At 42.2% G+C, this 16,139-nt stretch overlaps 1 protein-coding gene across 2 annotated transcripts in view; it reads left to right on the forward strand.

The window, feature by feature from the left end:
- The window catches only part of LOC115124370 (transcription factor E3-like), a 57,222-nt gene that overhangs the window by 17,940 nt on the left and 23,143 nt on the right, over nucleotides 1–16,139 (forward strand). For both annotated transcript variants that reach the window (XM_065020996.1, XM_065020995.1), the window contains exons 3-4: nucleotides 5,490–5,730; nucleotides 6,965–7,189. In XM_065020996.1, coding sequence (XP_064877068.1) covers nucleotides 5,539–5,730; nucleotides 6,965–7,189 — 417 coding nt within the window. In that variant the 5' untranslated portion in view covers nucleotides 5,490–5,538. The remainder of the gene's footprint in view (nucleotides 1–5,489; nucleotides 5,731–6,964; nucleotides 7,190–16,139) is intronic.

Genomic DNA, 16,139 nt, shown 5'->3' on the forward strand with positions numbered 1-16,139 from the left:
ACACAAAACCTTTAGATAGTCAATGTTGATCTTTAACTCAGACTTAGACACAAAACCTTTAGATAGTCAATGGTATTTCAAGCGTGATCATGTTGTGACTGGGAAATCCCTCCCCAGTGTGGAGGTAAGGTGTTGGGTAACGTGAATTTGTAATTCTGATCCCTTTGTCTCCTCTATCCAGGGGCTTCCCAGTGAGTGACTGGGCAGCATTTGGTACCGCCCTTAGGAAGATGATGTTTACTGGGGGGGGGCGGGGGCGGGGGGGGGGTTAGGATGTAGGGGAGACATACCCCCTGTTATTTGGTTTAGTTCAGAGCCGTCCCAGTGCTTTAAAGACTCACACAACCTTACTTAGTAAATGTTTCTGCAAGGCCAAGCAGGATCTTGTGGGAATTTCTGACTGTTTAGTGGAGGAATGGGCAACTCCCCTTTTTGTAGTCCCGTGGATAAAAAAATAAAATAATAATAATTAATATATATATTATTCGTAAAGTATTCAGACCTCTTGACTATTTCCACATTTTGTTACGTTACAGCCTTGTTCTAAAATGGATGAAATACTTTTATTTCCTCATCAATCTACACACAATAACCCACAATTGAAAGCGAAAACAGGTTTTCGAGAAATTGAGCTCCGGTGCATCCTGTTTCCATTGATCATCCTTGAGATGTTTCTACAACTTGATTGCAGTCCACCTTTGATAAATGTAATTGATTGGACATGATTTGGAAAGGCACACACCTGTCTATATAAGGTCCCACAGTTGACAGTGCAGGTCAGAGCAGAAACCAAGCCATGAGGTCCAAGGAATTGGATTGTGTCGAGGCAAAATTCTGCATCATTGAAGATCCCCATGAACACAGTGGCCTCCATCATTCTTAAATGGAAGAAGTTTGAAATTACCAAGACTCTTCCTAGAGCTGGCCATCGGGGGAGAAGGGCCTTGGTCAGGGAGGTGACTAATTTGATTAGATTGCTAATTGATTATCATTCACACAACAGTTGCTATTTTCAGTAGCTAGTTAAACATGACAAACTGACAAAGATTAGTATCGTATCATGCATGGTTTAGCACATTCACAATCAATATTAACAGCAGAATGCAGCTGGCTATAACATTAACTGCATGCTACTGACTAGCTAGCTGGCTATAACATTAACTGTGTGCTACTGGCTAGCTAGCTGGCTATAACATTAACTGTGTGCTACTGACTAGCTAGCTGGCTATAACATTAACTGTGTGCTACTGGCTAGCTAGCTGGCTATAACATTAACTGCATGCTACTGACTAGCTAGCTGGCTATAACATTAACTGCATGCTACTGACTAGCTAGCTGGCTATAACATTAACTGCATGCTACTGACTAGCTAGCTGGCTATACCATTAACTGCATGCTACTGACTAGCTAGCTGCCTATAACATTAACTGCATGCTACTGACTAGCTAGCTGGCTATAACATTAACTGCATGCTACTGACTAGCTAGCTGCCTATAACATTAACTGCATGCTACTGACTAGCTAGCTGGCTATAACATTAACTGCATGCTACTGACTAGCTAGCTGGTTACACTGTTATTGCGGCAGGGTAGCCTAGTGGTTAGAGCGTTGGACAAATTAACCGAAAGGTTGCTAGATCGAATCGCCCGAGGCTGACAAGGGAACAAGGCACTTAACCCACTGTTCTTAGGCCGTCATTGTAAATAAGAAATTGTTCTTAACTGACTTGTTAAAATAATATATATATTTTTTAAACAATTGAAAGCTGTAGCTACTCTTTCCATGATGAACATATGAGTTATGGATCTGTCAAATGTTTGCAGGATGTGCTATTTGACAGAGAAGCCTTGAGTGACAGAACGGACTTTCTCGTGAATGTCCCAGCCCCCTTATTATCTCAACCAATCATGGCTAGGCGACATTCTGTACTTTCTCTTGTGTCTAAACAGCTTTGTGATTTTCACGTTTGATGTATATTTACAGATTACATACAGGTTTGTTATTAAGGCACATGAAAGTCCACATGCTCAAAAAGGCATTTCTGCAAAGAAATACATTTAGATGACGGGAAAAAAAAAGTAGGAATATTTGTCTTTAGGCCCAGCTTCAAGAATCGGGGCACAAATGTGTATAACTGCAGCAAACGTGCTTTAAAACTACAACATGTTATCTCTGACCCATGGCAAAATGTGTAGAATTGTAGGAAATTAACAAAAATGCTCTCTGCTATCAAGAGGGGGGACCGCTTAAAATGTTTTGCTGGCGAGGTGGCTAGTTCCGGTTCTGACTGCATTTGTGGGTATGGATGTGTTTACACAGAATCACGGGCCACTGATGAGTTCAGAACCACGGCTTCCCAGTGACTGAATCAATCAAGAATCCACTTTGAGAAAGATGGTGTTTACAGAAGAGGGTTAAGGTGTAAGGTAGACATATCGCCTGTGTAAGGGTACTAGGGTTTAGTGTGTTGCATTTCTTTAGTTCAGATCCAGGTGCTTCCCAGTGAGTGAGTCATGAGCTGTTATTTCTCTGAATGGAAATGTATCTACATGTGACCACAGAGGTCTTGTGAAACAGTCTTCTGTTCTTTCAGTCGTCTCTGTCTTGTGTAAACTGACTTCTTCTATAATGTATCTGTTCTAATGTAACAAGAAGTCTGAACTTTGACCTTTGCTACATATTGTTGTAACTACATAATATCATCACTTCCATTTATCGCTGAGGTCTGCCTCTTTATCAAGGAGACTGACAGGTCTTGTTGTTTTTTTAAATTAACTTTTATTTATTCAGGGGAACCCAATTGAGACCACTGCCTAATTTACAATGGTGCCCTGAGAACAGAACAAATGACATCAATAAAACAAAAATATACCAACTACATGACAACTATAAATACATCCCAAACTACACGACAACTATAAATTCAGTCCAAACTACACGACAACTATAAATACAGTCCAAACTACACGACAGCTATAAATACATCACAAACTACACGACAACTATAAATACAGAACAAACTACACGACAACTATAAATACAGTCCAAACTACACGACAGCTATAAATACATCACAAACTACACGACAACTATAAATACAGAACAAACTACACGACAACTATAAATACAGTCCAAACTACACGACAGCTATAAATACATCACAAACTACACGACAACTATAAATACATCACAAACTACACGACAGCTATAAATACATCACAAACTACACGACAACTATAAATACAGTCCAAACTACACGACAGCTATAAATACATCACAAACTACACGACAACTATAAATACAGAACAAACTACACGACAACTATAAATACATCACAAACTACACGACAACTATAAATACAGTCCAAACTACACGACAGCTATAAATACATCACAAACTACACGACAACTATAAATACAGAACAAACTACACGACAGCTATAAATACAGAACAAACTACACGACAGCTATAAATACATTACTTTCGGAATTGATTCAGACCCTTTGACTTTTTATCCCTTTACACTTGTGTGTGTATAAGGTAGTAGTTGTGGAATTGTTAGGTTAGATTACTCGTTGGTTATTACTGCATTGTCGGAACTAGAAGCACAAGCATTTCGCTACACTCGCATTAACATCTGCTAACCATGTGTATGTGACAAATAACAATGTGATTTGACTTTTCCACTTTGTGTTACGTTGCAGCCTTATTCTAAAATGTATTACATTGTTTTTTTTCCCTCGTCAATCTATACACAATATCCCATAATGACATCACAATACCGTATAATGACATCACAATACCCTATAATGACATCACAATACCCTATAATGACATCACAATACCCTATAATGACATCACAATACCCTATAATGACATCACAATATCCTATAATGACAAAACAAAAACAGGTTTGTAGAAATTTTCGCAAATTTATTCAAAATAAAAAACTGAAAATCACATTTATTCAGACCCTTTATTCAGTACTTTGTTGAAGCACCTTTGGTAGAGATTACAGCCTCATGTCTTCTTGGGTATGTTGCTAGAAGCTTGGCACACCTGTATTTGGGGAGTTTCTCCCATTCTTCTCTGCAGATCCTCTCAAGCTCTGTCAAGTTGGATGGGGAGCGTTGCTGCACAGCTATTTTCAGGTCTCTCCAGAGATGTTAGATCGGGTTCAAGTCCGGGCTCTAGCTGGGCCACTCAAGGACATTCAGGGACTTTTCCCCAAAGCCACTCCTGCGTTGTCTTGGCTGTGTGCTTAGGGTCATTGTCTCATTGGAAGGTGAACCTTCACCCCAGTCTGAGGTCCTGAGCGCTCTGGAGCAGGTTTTCATAAAAGATATCTCTGTACTTTGCTTCGTTCATCTTTCCCTCGATCCTGACTAGTCCCCCAGTCCCTGCCACTGAAAAACATCCCCACAGCATGATGCTGCCACCACCATGCTTCACCGTATGGACGGTGCCAGGTTTCCTCCAGATGTGACGCTTGGCATTCAGGCCAAAGAGTTCGATCTTGGTTTCATCAGACCAGATAATCTTGTTTCTTGCTGTCGTGCCTTTTTACAGAGGAGTGGCTTCCATCTGGTCACTCTACCTAAAGGCCTGATTGGTGGAGTGGCTTCCATCTGGTCACTCTACCTAAAGGCCTGATTGGTGGAGTGGCTTCCATCTGGTCACTCTACCAAAAGGACTGATTGGTGGAGTGGCTTCCATCTGGTCACTCTACCAAAAGGCCTGATTGGTGGAGTGGCTTCCATCTGGTCACTCTACCAAAAGGCCTGATTGGTGGAGTGGCTTCCATCTGGTCACTCTACCAAAAGGCCTGATTGGTGGAGTGCTGCAGAGATGGTTGTTCTTCTGGAAGTTTCTCACATCGCCACAGAGGATCTCTGGAGCTCTGTCAGAGTGACCATCGGGTTCTTGGTCACCTGCCTGACCAAGGCCCTTATCCCTCGATTGCTCAGTTTGGCCGGGTGGACAGATCTAGGAAGAGTCTTGGTGGTTCCAAACTTCTTCCATTTAAGAATGATGGAGGCGACTGTGTTCTTGGGGACTTTCAATTGAATTTACCACAGGTGGACTCCAAGTTGTCAAAACATCTCAAGGATGATCAATGGAAACAAGATGCACCTGAGCTTAATTTCGAGTCTCATAGCAAAGGGTCTGAATACTTTTTTAAGTAAAGTATTTCTGTTTTTATTTTATTTTAAATTAGCAAACATTTCTAAAAACCCGTTTTTGCTTTACCATTATAATGTATTGTGTGTAGATTGATGAGGAAAACATTTTATTTAATCCATTTTAGAATAAGGCTGTAACTTAACAAAATGTGGAGAAAGGAAAGGGGTCTGAATACATTCCGAATGCCCAGTATATGGTTTTAAACTGACCTGACCCACGTCCTTCATGGTCTGCCCCTGTAGCCTGTTTTAACTTTTGTGTTTTTTAAGGTGACCTGACTTTGTCCCCCTTCTCTCCGCCTGCAGCCTGTCTTCACCCCCCTCTGATTCGGCGTGTCCTTCCACCAGCTCAGTGATGACGTCTCGGGTGTTGATGAGGCAGGAGCTGATGCGGCAGCAGGCCAGGGACCAGGAGAGGAGAGAGGCCCAGCAGCAGGTCTCCTCGGCTCAGTTACACACCACCGACTCCTCCCCAGCCATCTCCGTGGCCCCGGGGCATACCGAAGCCCGACCACCCCCTGCCCAGGTTCCTGTGGAGGTCCTCAAGGTAAGGTCATATGACCACCCCCTGTTCAGGTTCCTGTGGAGGTCCTCAAGTTAAGGTCATATGACCACCCCATATTCAGGTTCCTGTGGAGGTCCTCAAGGTAAGGTCATATGACCACCCCCTGTTCAGGTTCCTGTGGAGGTCCTCAAGTTAAGGTCATATGACCACCCCATATTCAGGTTCCTGTGGAGGTCCTCAAGGTAAGGTCATATGACCACCCCCTGTTCAGGTTCCTGTGGAGGTCCTCAAGTTAAGGTCATATGACCACCCCCTGTTCAGGTTCCTGTGGAGGTCCTCAAGGTAAGGTCATATGACCACCCCATATTCAGGTTCCTGTGGAGGTCCTCAAGTTAAGGTCATATGACCACCCCCTATTCAGGTTCCTGTGGAGGTCCTCAAGCTAAGGTCATATGACCACCCCATATTCAGGTTCCTGTGGAGGTCCTCAAGTTAAGGTCATATGACCACCCCCTGTTCAGGTTCCTGTGGAGGTCCTCGAGGTAAGGTCATATGACCACCCCCTGTTCAGGTTCCTGTGGAGGTCCTCAAGTTAAGGTCATATGACCACCCCCTGTTCAGGTTCCTGTGGAGGTCCTCGAGGTAAGGTCATGACTTTCCTGAAACTCTCGGAGGGCTGTTGGGTTTGCAATTCACTAGAAACGCCTGGTCTGTTTGTGTGTCAAAGAAATGACATTTTGAGCGTTCCAGAATTGCGGACATGATAATAATTAGATACTATAGGGCAGGAGTCCTGCAGTCCCCCAAACACATAGACCATCAGCAACATGGGTATGAATCACAACCCGTTCAGCCTGTTTCCCTACATCTACTGTCAATACATCATCTGGAGGGCTTGAGGAGGGCTGGGCTTGAGGAGGGCTGGGCTTGAGGAGGGCTGGGCTTGAGGAGGGCTGGTCTTGAGGAGGGCTGGTCTTGAGGAGGGCTGGTCTTGAGGAGGGCTGGTCTTGAGGAGGGCTGGGTTTGGGGAGGACTGGGTTGGTTTTGGGGAGGACTGGGTTGGGTTTGGGGGGGACTGGGTTTGGGGGGGACTGAGTTTGGGGAGGACTGGGTTCGGGGAGGACTGGGTTTGGGGAGGTTTGAGGAGGACTGTGTTTGGGGGGACTGGGTTTGCTTTTGACCACAAACATTTTAAATCAAAGTGGGAGATGTTGCAGATACTGTATTACATTGTCTCTCTAACTAACCCCAGTGTCTCTCTCTCTCTCTCCTATAGGTTCAGACCTACCTGGAGAACCCCACTAAGTACCATCTCCAGGCCTCACAGAGACAGCAGGTTAAACACTACCTCTCCTCCACCGTGGGGAACAAACTGACCAATCAGACGCTGGGCGCCTCCCCCTCACCTCACTCCGGATCTGCCCCCGAGCTCCAGCCTGCAGCCAGCAGCTCTCCTAGCAGCCCATTGGCTGTGCTCAGCCTGAGCTCCAACAAAGAGGAGGTACGGGCCAGATCTCTTATGAATATTACTAACAATAATAGATTAAACTCATTTTGGTCGAGGAATTCGTGAAATAGGTTGTATGGAGTGTAATGCAATACAATGTCATATTATGAATCTACAATGTATGTTCTTAACCCTAGGCAACATGGCCCTGGAGGGTCACTGGAATATTGGTATCTACACTACTCCAATAATTATCCATTTTTAACTCAATACGTGTATTCCCCAATTATTTTATTATTAATAACATAAATGTACTGTAATTAAAACTGCTAAATGTTTTCTCTGCCTCATGACACAATGTGTAGAATTGCAGGATATTAGATTTAAAGCTGCAACAACAACAACCACCACAAATCTCTCTGCCCCATTGACAAAATGTATAGAAATGTGCTCCATTTTGTCTTCGATGCCAAGAGGCTTTAAAATGCTCCTTCCCAGGGCCTGAGACCTGGTTTGTCCGTCCACGCACGGTCAAAGTCCTAGTAAAAGTCCTTGTATTTTATATATATATATATATTTTTTAAATTCCAGTTGTGTTCCTATTTTGGGGGGGGGGGGGGGGGTCCCTGATGAATTTTGCTATCGCATAAAGTGGTCCCTGGCCCCAAAACGTTTGAGAACCCCTGTTCTATTCTACATGAGAGAACCCCTGTTCTATTCTACATGAGAGAACCCCTGTTCTATTCTACACGAGAGAACCCCTGTTCTATTCTACACGAGAGAACCCCTGTTCTATTCTACACGAGAGAACCCCTGTTCTATTCTACACGAGAGAACCCCTGTTCTATTCTACATGAGAGAACCCCTGTTCTATTCTACACGAGAGAACCCCTGTTCTATTCTACACGAGAGAACCCCTGTTCTATTCTACACGAGAGAACCCTGTTCTATTCTACACGAGAGAACCCCTGTTCTATTCTACACGAGAGAACACCTGTTCTATTCTACACGAGAGAACCCCTGTTCTATTCTACACGAGAGAACCCCTGTTCTATTCTACACGAGAGAACCCCTGTTCTATTCTACACGAGAGAACCCCTGTTCTATTCTACACGAGAGAACCCCTGTTCTATTCTACACGAGAGAACCCCTGTTCTATTCTACACGAGAGAACCCCTGTTCTATTCTACACGAGAGAACCCCTGTTCTATTCTACACGAGAGAACACCTGTTCTATTCTACACGAGAGAACCCCTGTTCTATTCTACACGAGAGAACCCCTGTTCTATTCTACACGAGAGAACCCCTGTTCTATTCTACACGAGAGAACCCCTGTTCTATTCTCTACACGAGAGAACACCTGTTCTATTCTACACGAGAGAACCCCTGTTCTATTCTACACGAGAGAACCCCTGTTCTATTCTACACGAGAGAACCCCTGTTCTATTCTACACGAGAGAACCCCTGTTCTATTCTACATGACAATCGCCTCTGTTTTATGCAATGCATTTCTATGACGTTGTAAACTCGTCAACTGACACCACATCCTTTCAACACGCTTTTGACTTAAATAATCAAACTTTATTCTATCAAACAAGACATACTGCAACTCTGTCTAGAATGGCCTCCATCTGTAAAATATTCATTTTAACCACATCTTGTGTGTTCCATGTATATATATATATATATATATATATATATATATATATATATAATACAGTGTCTTGGTCTTTCAGTTCCTTTAAAATTCAACAGTAGTTTGTTCCCCCTGTAATAACAATAGAATGTTGTCGTAGACAAGTCTCACGGTGTGGCGGGTGTCTTTTCTCTGTGCGTTTGGTTCCACGTTATTCTGTCTGTCTGTCTGTCTGTCTGTCTAGCTGCCTGTGTGTGTGTCTGTCTAGCTGCCTGTCTGCCTGTCTGTCTGTCTGTCTGTCTAGCTGCCTGTGTGTGTGTCTGTCTAGCTGCATGTCTGTCTGTCTGCCTGCCTGTCTGTCTGTCTGCCTGTCTGTCTGTCTGTCTGTCTGTCTGTCTGTCTGTCTGTCTGTCTGTCTGTCTGTCTGTCTGTCTGTCTGTCTAGCTGCCTGTCTGTCTGTCTAGCTGTCTGTCTGTCTAGCTGCCTGTCTGTCTGTCTAGCTGCCTGTGTGTGTGTCTGTCTAGCTGCCTGTGTGTGTGTCTGTCTAGCTGCCTGTGTGTGTGTCTGTCTAGCTGCCTGTCTGCCTGTCTGTCTGTCTGTCTGTCTAGCTGCCTGTGTGTGTGTCTGTCTAGCTGCATGTCTGTCTGTCTGCCTGCCTGTCTGTCTGTCTGTCTGTCTGTCTGTCTGTCTGTCTGTCTGTCTGTCTGTCTAGCTGTCTGTCTGTCTAGCTGCCTGTCTGTCTGTCTAGCTGCCTGTGTGTGTGTCTGTCTAGCTGCCTGTGTGTGTGTCTGTCTAGCTGTCTGTCTGTCTGTCTGTCTGTCTGTCTGTCTGTCTGTCTGTCTGTCTGTCTGTCTGTCTGTCTGTCTAGCTGCCTGTCTGTCTGACTGGGGCTGGTCTGTCTCCTGTCTCCTGCACCTTGCTATGTGTATTCAGTAGAAAATGGTTCTGTCAAATACAACAGTTCTATAGGCTAATGACCTCTGCACACTTCACACTGCCTGTCTGTCTGTCTGTCTAGCTGCTTGTCTGTCTGTCTGCCTGCCTGTCTGTCTGTCTGTCTAGCTGCCTGTCTGTCTGTCTGTCTGTCAGTTCTGTCAAATACAACAGTTCTAGGCTAATGACCTCTGCACACTTCACACTGCCTGTCTGCCTGTCTGTCTGTCTGTCTGTCTGTCTGTCTGTCTGTCTGTCTGTCTGGCTGCCTGTCTGTCTGTCTGACTGGGGCTGGTCTGTCTGTCTGTCTGTCAGTTCTGTCAAATACAACAGTTCTAGGCTAATGACCTCTGCACACTTCACACTGCCTGTCTGCCTGTCTGTCTAGCTGCCTGCCTGTCTGTCTGTCTAGCTGCCTGCCTGTCTGTCTGTCTGTCTAGCTGCCTGTCTGCCTGTCTGTCTGTTTGTCAGTTCTGTCAAATACAACAGTTCTATAGGCTAATGACCTCTGCACACTTCACACTGCCTGTCTGTCTGTCTGTCTAGCTGTCTGTCTGTCTGTCAGTTCTGTCAAATACAACAGTTCTATAGGCTAATGACCTCTGCACACTTCACACTGCCTGCCTGTCTGTCTGTCTGTCTAGCTGCCTGTCTGCCTGTCTGTCTGTCTGTCAGTTCTGTCAAATACAACAGTTCTATAGGCTAATGACCTCTGCACACTTCACACTGCCTGTCTGTCTGTCTGTCTGTCTGTCTGTCTGTCTGTCTGTCTGTCTGTCTGTCTGTCTGTCTGTCTGTCTGTCTGTCTGTCTGTCAGTTCTGTCAAATACAACAGTTCTAGGCTAATGACCTCTGCACACTTCACACCACAGAGACTTTAGTTAAAGGTGTACTCCGCTGTCTGTCGCTCTGTATTCATCCTGAATGAACACATTACAGATTCAAGCTTTTTTTTTTTACTTCTGAAGTAAAATCAAATTAATTTGCCCCTGAAGGGGGATGAAACAAGTTGTATTAAAATGTAATTTAACTGGATTTTAAATTCAGTTGGTCAAAAAAAGGTCTTACTCAGACAATAAGGAGGGGTTGAATTTCAGGAAGGAAGGAAAGAGCCTGAGTAAGACACGTCGTAGAATATTTGTGCCTTAAAGTGTGGAGTGGATTTTAGTTAAATGTTAGGTTAGGTTAGTTAGAGGTTAGGTTAGTTAGAGGTTAGGTTAGTTAAAGATTAGGTTAGGTTAGTTAGAGGTTAGGTTAGTTAGAGGTTAGGTTAGGAAGAGGTTAGGTTAGTTAAAGGTTAGGTTAGATTAGTTTTAGGTTAGGTTAGTTAGAGGTTAGGTTAGGTTAGTTAGAGGTTAGGTTAGTTAGAGGTTAGGTTAGTTAGAGGTTAGGTTAGGTTAGTTAGAGGTTAGGTTAGTTAGAGGTTAGGTTAGTTAGAGGTTAGGTTAGGTTAGTTAGAGGTTAGGTTAGTTAGAGGTTAGGTTAGGAAGAGGTTAGGTTAGGAAGAGGTTAGGTTAGGTTAGTTAGAGGTTAGTTAAAGGTTAGGTTAGGTTAGTTAGAGGTTAGGTTAGTTAAAGGTTAGGTTAGGTTAGTTAGAGGTTAGGTTAGTTAGAGGTTAGGTTAGTTAGAGGTTAGGTTAGGAAGAGGTTAGGTTAGGTTAGTTAGAGGTTAGGTTAGTTAAAGGTTAGGTTAGGTGAGTTAGAGGTTAGGTTAGGTTAGTTAGAGGTTAGGTTAGTTAGAGGTTAGGTTAGGAAGAGGTTAGGTTAGTTAAAGGTTAGGTTAGATTAGTTAGAGGTTAGGTTAGGTTAGTTAGAGGTTAGGTTAGTTAGAGGTTGGGTTAGTTAGAGTTTAGGTTAGGTTAGTTAGAGGTTAGGTTAGTTAGAGGTTAGGTTAGTTAAAGGTTAGGTTAGATTAGTTAGAGGTTAGGTTAGATTAGTTAGAGGTTAGGTTAGTTAGAGGTTGGGTTAGTTAGAGTTTAGGTTAGGTTAGTTAGAGGTTAGGTTAGTTAGAGGTTGGGTTAGTTAGAGGTTAGGTTAGGTTGAGTTAGTTAGAGGTTAGGTTAGTTAGAGGTTGGGTTAGTTAGAGGTTGGGTTAGTTAGAGGTTAGGTTAGGTTAGTTAGAGGTTAGGTTAGTTAGAGGTTAGGTTAGTTAGAGGTTGGGTTAGTTAGAGGTTGGGTTAGTTAGAGGTTAGGTTAGGTTGGGTTAGTTAGAGGTTGGGTTAGTTAGAGGTTGGGTTAGTTAGAGGTTAGGTTAGGTTAGTTAGAGGTTAGGTTAGTTAAAGGTTAGGTTAGGTTAGTTAGAGGTTAGGTTAGTTAGAGGTTAGGTTAGGAAGAGGTTAGGTTAGTTAGAGGTTAGGTTAGTTAGAGGTTAGGTTAGTTAGAGGTTAGGTTAGTTAAAGGTTAGGTTAGGTTAGTTAGAGGTTAGGTTAGTTAGAGGTTAGGTTAGTTAGAGGTTAGGTTAGTTAGAGGTTAGGTTAGGTTAGTTAGAGGTTAGGTTAGGTTAGTTAGAGGTTAGGTTAGTTAGAGGTTAGGTTAGTTAGAGGTTAGGTTAGGTTAGTTAGAGGTTAGGTTAGGTTAGTTAGAGGTTAGGTTAGTTAGAGGTTAGGTTAGGAAGAGGTTAGGTTAGTTAAAGGTTAGGTTAGATTAGTTAGAGGTTAGGTTAGGTTAGTTAGAGGTTAGGTTAGGAAGAGGTTAGGTTAGTTAAAGGTTAGGTTAGATTAGTTAGAGGTTAGGTTAGTTAGAGGTTAGGTTAGGTTAGTTAGAGGTTAGGTTAGTTAGAGGTTAGGTTAGGAAGAGGTTAGGTTAGTTAAAGGTTAGGTTAGGTTAGTTAGAGGTTAGGTTAGGTTAGTTAGAGGTTAGGTTAGTTAGAGGTTAGGTTAGGAAGAGGTTAGGTTAGTTAAAGGTTAGGTTAGATTAGTTAGAGGTTAGGTTAGGTTAGTTAGAGGTTAGGTTAGGAAGAGGTTAGGTTAGTTAAAGGTTAGGTTAGATTAGTTAGAGGTTAGGTTAGGTTAGTTAGAGGTTAGGTTAGTTAGAGGTTAGGTTAGTTAGAGGTTAGGTTAGGAAGAGGTTAGGTTAGTTAACCTGTTGCTTCTACTCGGGACGCTTGCGTCCCAACTAGAGCTCTGGAAATGCAAATGCGCTACGCTAAATGCTAATAGTATTAGTTAAAACTCAAAAGTTCATTAAAATACACATGCAGGGTATCGAATTAAAGCTACACTCGTTGTGAATCCAGGCAACAAGTCAGATTTTTAAAATGCTTTTCGGCGAAAGCATGAGAAGCTATTATCTGATAGCATGTAACACCCAAAAAGACCCACAGGGGACGTAAACAAAATAATTAGCATTTCGGCGTTACACAAACCGCACAATAAAATAGAAAACATTCATTACCTTTCACCATCTTCTTTGTTGGCACTCCTAGATGTCCCATAAACACTATTTGGGTCTTTATTTCGATTAAATCGGTCCATATAAAGCCTAGATATCGTTATATGTAGACTGTGTGATAAACGAAAAAAACATCGTTTCAAAACGTAACGTCATTTTTTAAAATTCAAAAAGTCGACGATAAACTTTCACAAAACACTTCGAAATACGTTTGTAATGCAACTTTAGGTATTAGTAAACGTTAATAAGCGATAAAATTCATCAGGAGGCGATGTAAAGATCATTAGCTGTCCGTCTGGAAAAATGTCCGGCTAGAAACTCAACGAAAATATCCGGTCCTAGACCATAGGAGATACGGTGCCCTGCATGTGTTTGACCAAGAAAAAACTCAAAGGGAAATGACAAGACTCTAGACACCGTGTGGAAGCTGTAGGTACTGCAACCTCAGTCAATTAATTGTGGTTCACCTTTATCAATGGGTTCAAGTAGCGCATGGATATATTTTCCCATTTTCAGTGATCAGTTTTTCCTGTGCGTTTCGATGTAAATGCCGTTCTGGTAAAGCCACAGCAGTGATTTAACCAGTTTTATAAACGTCTGAGTGTTTTCTATCCACACAGACTAAGCAAATGCATATACTATATTCCTGGCATGAGTAGCAGGGCGCTGAAATGTTGCGCGATTTTTAACAGAATGTTCAAAAAAGTAGAGGGTCGACTTAAGAGGTTAAAGGTTAGGTTAGGTTAGTTAGAGGTTAGGTTAGTTAAAGGTTAGGTTAGGTTAGTTAGAGGTTAGGTTAGTTAGAGGTTAGGTTAGGTTAGTTAGAGGTTAGGTTAGGTTAGTTAGAGGTTAGGTTAGTTAGAGGTTAGGTTAGGTTAGTTAGAGGTTAGGTTGGGTTAGTTAGAGGTTAGGTTAGATTAGTTAGAGGTTAGGTTAGATTAGTTAGAGGTTAGGTTAGTTAGAGGTTGGGTTAGTTAGAGTTTAGGTTAGGTTAGTTAGAGGTTAGGTTAGTTAGAGGTTAGGTTAGTTAGAGGTTGGGTTAGTTAGAGGTTAGGTTAGGTTGGGTTAGTTAGAGGTTAGGTTAGTTAGAGGTTGGGTTAGTTAGAGGTTGGGTTAGTTAGAGGTTAGGTTAGGTTAGTTAGAGGTTAGGTTAGTTAGAGGTTGGGTTAGTTAAAGGTTGGGTTAGTTAGAGGTTAGGTTAGTTAGACGTTAGGTTAGTTAGAGGTTAGGTTAGTTAGAGGTTAGGTTAGTTAGTTAGAGGTTAGGTTAGTTAGAGGTTGGGTTAGTTAAAGGTTAGGTTAGGTTAGTTAGAGGTTAGGTTGGGTTAGTTAGAGGTTAGGTTAGTTAGAGGTTAGGTTAGTTAAAGGTTAGGTTAGATTAGTTAGAGGTTAGGTTAGTTAAAGGTTAGGTTAGATTAGTTAGAGGTTGGTTTAGATTAGTTAGAGGTTAGGTTAGATTAGTTAGAGGTTAGGTTAGTTAGAGGTTAGGTTAGTTAGAGGTTGGGTTAGTTAGAGGTTAGGTTAGTTAGAGGTTAGGTTAGTTAGAGGTTAGGTTAGTTAGACGTTAGGTTAGTTAGAGTTTAGGTTAGTTAGATGTTAGGTTAGTTAGTTAGAGGTTAGGTTAGGTTAGTTAGAGGTTAGGTTAGTTAGAGGTTGGGTTAGTTAAATGTTAGGTTAGGTTAGTTAGAGGTTAGGTTGGGTTAGTTAGAGGTTAGGTTGGGTTAGAGGTTAGGTTAGTTAAAGGTTAGGTTAGATTAGTTAGAGGTTAGGTTAGATTAGTTAGAGGTTAGGTTAGATTAGTTAGAGGTTAGGTTAGTTAGAGGTTAGGTTAGTTAGAGGTTGGGTTAGTTAGAGGTTAGGTTAGGTTAGTTAGAGGTTAGGTTAGTCAGAGGTTAGGTTAGATTAGTTAGAGGTTAGGTTAGTTAGAGGTTGGGTTAGTTTTAGGTTAGGTTAGTTAGAGGTTAGGTTAGTCAGAGGTTAGGTTAGTTAGAGGTTGGGTTAGTTAGAGGTTGGGTTAGTTAGAGGTTAGGTTAGTTAGAGGTTGGGTTAGTTAGAGGTTAGGTTAGTTAGAGGTTAGGTTAGTTAGAGGTTAGGTTAGTTAGAGGTTAGGTTAGATTAGTTAGAGGTTAGGTTAGCTTAGTTAGAGGTTAGGTTAGTTAGAGGTTAGGTTAGTTAAAGGTTAGGTTAGATTAGTTAGACGTTAGGTTAGGTAGAGGTTAGGTTAGTTAGAGGTTAGGTTAGTTAGAGGTTGGGTTAGTTAGAGGTTAGGTTAGGTTAGTTAGATGTTAGGTTAGTTAGAGGTTAGGTTAGTTAGAGGTTGGGTTAGTTAGAGGTTAGGTTAGTTAGAGGTTAGGTTAGTTAGAGGTTAGGTTAGTTAGAGGTTAGGTTAGTTAGAGGTTAGGTTAGGTTAGTTAGAGGTTAGGTTAGATTAGTTAGAGGTTGGGTTAGTTAGAGGTTAGGTTAGTTAGACGTTAGGTTAGTTAGACGTTAGGTTAGTTAGAGGTTAGGTTAGTCAGAGGTTAGGTTAGATTAGTTAGAGGTTAGGTTAGTTAGAGGTTGGGTTAGTTTTAGGTTAGGTTAGTTAGAGGTTAGGTTAGTCAGAGGTTAGGTTAGTTAGAGGTTGGGTTAGTTAGAGGTTGGGTTAGTTAGAGGTTAGGTTAGTTAGAGGTTGGGTTAGTTAGAGGTTAGGTTAGTTAGAGGTTAGGTTAGGTTAGTTAGAGGTTAGGTTAGATTAGTTAGAGGTTGGGTTAGTTAGAGGTTAGGTTAGTTAGACGTTAGGTTAGTTAGACGTTAGGTTAGTTAGAGGTTAGGCTCGTTAGAGGTTAGGCTAGTTAGAGGTTAGGTTAGTTAGAGGTTGGGTTAGTTAGAGGTTAGGTTAGTTAGACGTTAGGTTAGTTAGAGGTTAGGTTAGTTAGAGGTTAGGTTGGTTAGAGGTTAGGTTAGGTTAGTTAGAGGTTAGGTTAGTTAGAGGTTAGGTTAGATTAGTTAGAGGTTAGGTTAGTTAGAGGTTTTCTATGTATGACTCACCCTTTCTCACCCTGACTAAA

The sequence above is a fragment of the Oncorhynchus nerka genome, linkage group LG7 (genome assembly GCF_034236695.1).
Source record: "Oncorhynchus nerka isolate Pitt River linkage group LG7, Oner_Uvic_2.0, whole genome shotgun sequence".
Classification (NCBI taxonomy): domain Eukaryota; kingdom Metazoa; phylum Chordata; class Actinopteri; order Salmoniformes; family Salmonidae; genus Oncorhynchus; species Oncorhynchus nerka.